Below are 2,420 nucleotides of genomic sequence, written 5' to 3' on the forward strand. Positions count from 1 at the left end.
CGCTACCTTCTTCTTCTTCTTCTTCTTTTTTTTCCTTAACATTTAATGATGCACGAACATTATATGAAATTCAGATTTCAATATCCATAAGTAAAGTTTTATTGGAACACAGCCACACCCATTCCTCTGTGTACCGTCTATGGCCACCTGAGCAAAACAGCCTACTTGGAGTTGCCATAGAGACTGTGTCCTGCAAAACCTAGAACATTTCCTATCTGGCCCTGTAGAAAAAGTGTTTGCCACTCCCTGCACCATAGGATAAGGAAACGAGAGAGCCCCAGAGAGGTGATTGCTGTACCCAAGACTACAGAGTTGTCAGCTCCAGTAAGCCCTGTGTGTATTGGGGGTTAATATCTTTCCCCTTTATTTCCTAGTAACTGGCGGCCTGCGACACCCATGTGTCACTGATTAGGAGGCATCCCCCGCGGCAGCGCTTCATGACCCAGCGGCGCCGGGCCCAGTGAAGCCACCATGGTGTCCAGCACGGCCGCGCTGCTCCTGGGCGCGGTGCTGCTGGCGGCCCAGCTCCCGCTAGTGCCCTCCCGCCCCGCCGCGCCCGGGGCCGCGCAGGGCCAGCCGGAGCTCGCGCGCAGAGCAGCCAGCCTCCAGGGTGCGGGCCGACAAGGCGCGGCCCCCAGCGGCTCGGCCCAGCGGCTGCCGCAGACCATCATCATCGGCGTGCGCAAGGGCGGCACGCGCGCGCTGCTGGAGATGCTCAGCCTGCACCCCGACGTGGCGGCCGCCGAGAACGAGGTCCACTTCTTCGACTGGGAGGAGCACTACAGCCAAGGCCTGGGCTGGTACCTGGGCCAGATGCCCTTCTCATCCCCGCACCAGCTCACGGTGGAGAAGACCCCCGCGTACTTCACGTCGCCCAAAGTGCCTGAGCGCGTCCACGGCATGAACCCGGGCATCCGGCTGCTGCTCATCCTGCGGGACCCGTCCGAGCGCGTGCTGTCCGACTACACCCAAGTGTTCTACAACCACGTGCAGAAGCGCAAGCCCTACCCGTCCATCGAGGAGTTCCTGGTGCGCGACGGCCGGCTCAACGTGGGCTACAAGGCGCTCAACCGCAGCCTCTACCACGTGCACTTGCAGAACTGGCTGCGCTTCTTCCCGCTGCGCCGCATCCACATGGTCGACGGCGACCGCCTCATCAGGGACCCTTTCCCGGAGATCCAGAAGGTCGAGCGGTTCCTGAAGCTGTCGCCGCGGGTCAACGCCTCGAACTTCTACTTTAACAAAACCAAGGGCTTTTACTGCCTGCGGGACGGCGGACGGGACCGCTGCTTGCACGAGTCCAAAGGCCGGGCGCACCCCCAGGTTGACCCCAGACTCCTCAGTAAACTGCACGAATATTTTCACGAGCCAAATAAGAAATTCTTCGAGCTTGTGGGCAGGACATTTGACTGGCACTGATCTGCAATAACCCAGGCTCGGAACCTTTCCTAGTGTAAGTTCTGGTGTATATCGGGGGAGGAAAAAAAAAAAAAAAGAATTTTAAAAGGGCATTTAAGCTATAATTTATTTGTAAAATCCATAAATTACTTCTGTACAGTATTAGATTCACAATTGCCATATATACTAGTTATATTTTTCTACTTGGTAAATTGAGGGCATTTTGTATTGTTTTTCATGGTTGTTAACATTGTGTAATATGTCTCTATATGAAGGAACTAAAATATTTCACTGCAAAAAAAAAAAAAAAAAGTCCTGGAGACCCTGTCTTTTTTGAATATAATTAACTTGCCCCAGACTCAAAATAGCTGTCTGTGTTGTACTTACTGCAGAATCTATATTCCTTTGTTACTTTAAAAAGAAATGTTTTTCATGGCTATTATGCTTCTCTCTTGCCCTCTCCTTTCTTCATTGCTCATTTTAATTTTTAATGTCTCTCTGTGGTCATCAGATTTATTTTTTACTTGCATTGTGAGATTTGTCTTCACTGAGATCCCCTGTTACTCTGGAAGTGGCAGGTTCACCGACTCCCAACTTCAGCAGGTCCCTGAGCGTGGATTTTAACCCCCTGTTAACTCAGAGTGGACAAAGCAATATTAAGACTGGAGAAGTAGTTAATACTAACAAGAAGCTCCCTTGTCACACATCTTTGCCTCAAAGAGTGCTTGCATACATTTCTGATCTTAGCAATGGGCAAAACCTACAATAAAGGGGATGAAACCATTGGCCTTCAGAATGGTCTCAGGGCTCTGTACTTCACCCCAGGTGGCAATGGGTCTCTGGAAACCCACTTAGAAAAGAGAAATTGCAAACTGTATGTGTTCCCATCTTGTAGATTTTGTGGAAAGCCGACTCATGGTGTAGACAGACTTTTGCTTAGGTTGGGAGTCTGTTTATCTATTTCCTGAAAGATCGATATGCATTTATAGACACTTAATTCCATATGCATTGAGACATAAATA

At 50.4% G+C, this 2,420-nt stretch overlaps 1 protein-coding gene across 1 annotated transcript; it reads left to right on the forward strand.

Annotated features, from left to right (window-relative positions):
• The first annotated feature begins 388 nt into the window (after positions 1-388).
• Positions 389-2,184, forward strand: HS3ST1 (heparan sulfate-glucosamine 3-sulfotransferase 1). The gene has a single exon (XM_035004434.1). The coding sequence runs from the start codon at positions 472-474 to the stop codon at positions 1,417-1,419; it is 948 nt and encodes a 315-aa protein (XP_034860325.1). The 5' UTR covers positions 389-471; the 3' UTR covers positions 1,420-2,184.
• Positions 2,185-2,420: the final 236 nt, after the last annotated feature.

Source organism: Mirounga leonina, unplaced genomic scaffold (genome assembly GCF_011800145.1).
Source record: "Mirounga leonina isolate KUSES-001 unplaced genomic scaffold, KU_Mleo_1.0 Mir_129, whole genome shotgun sequence".
Taxonomy (NCBI): domain Eukaryota; kingdom Metazoa; phylum Chordata; class Mammalia; order Carnivora; family Phocidae; genus Mirounga; species Mirounga leonina.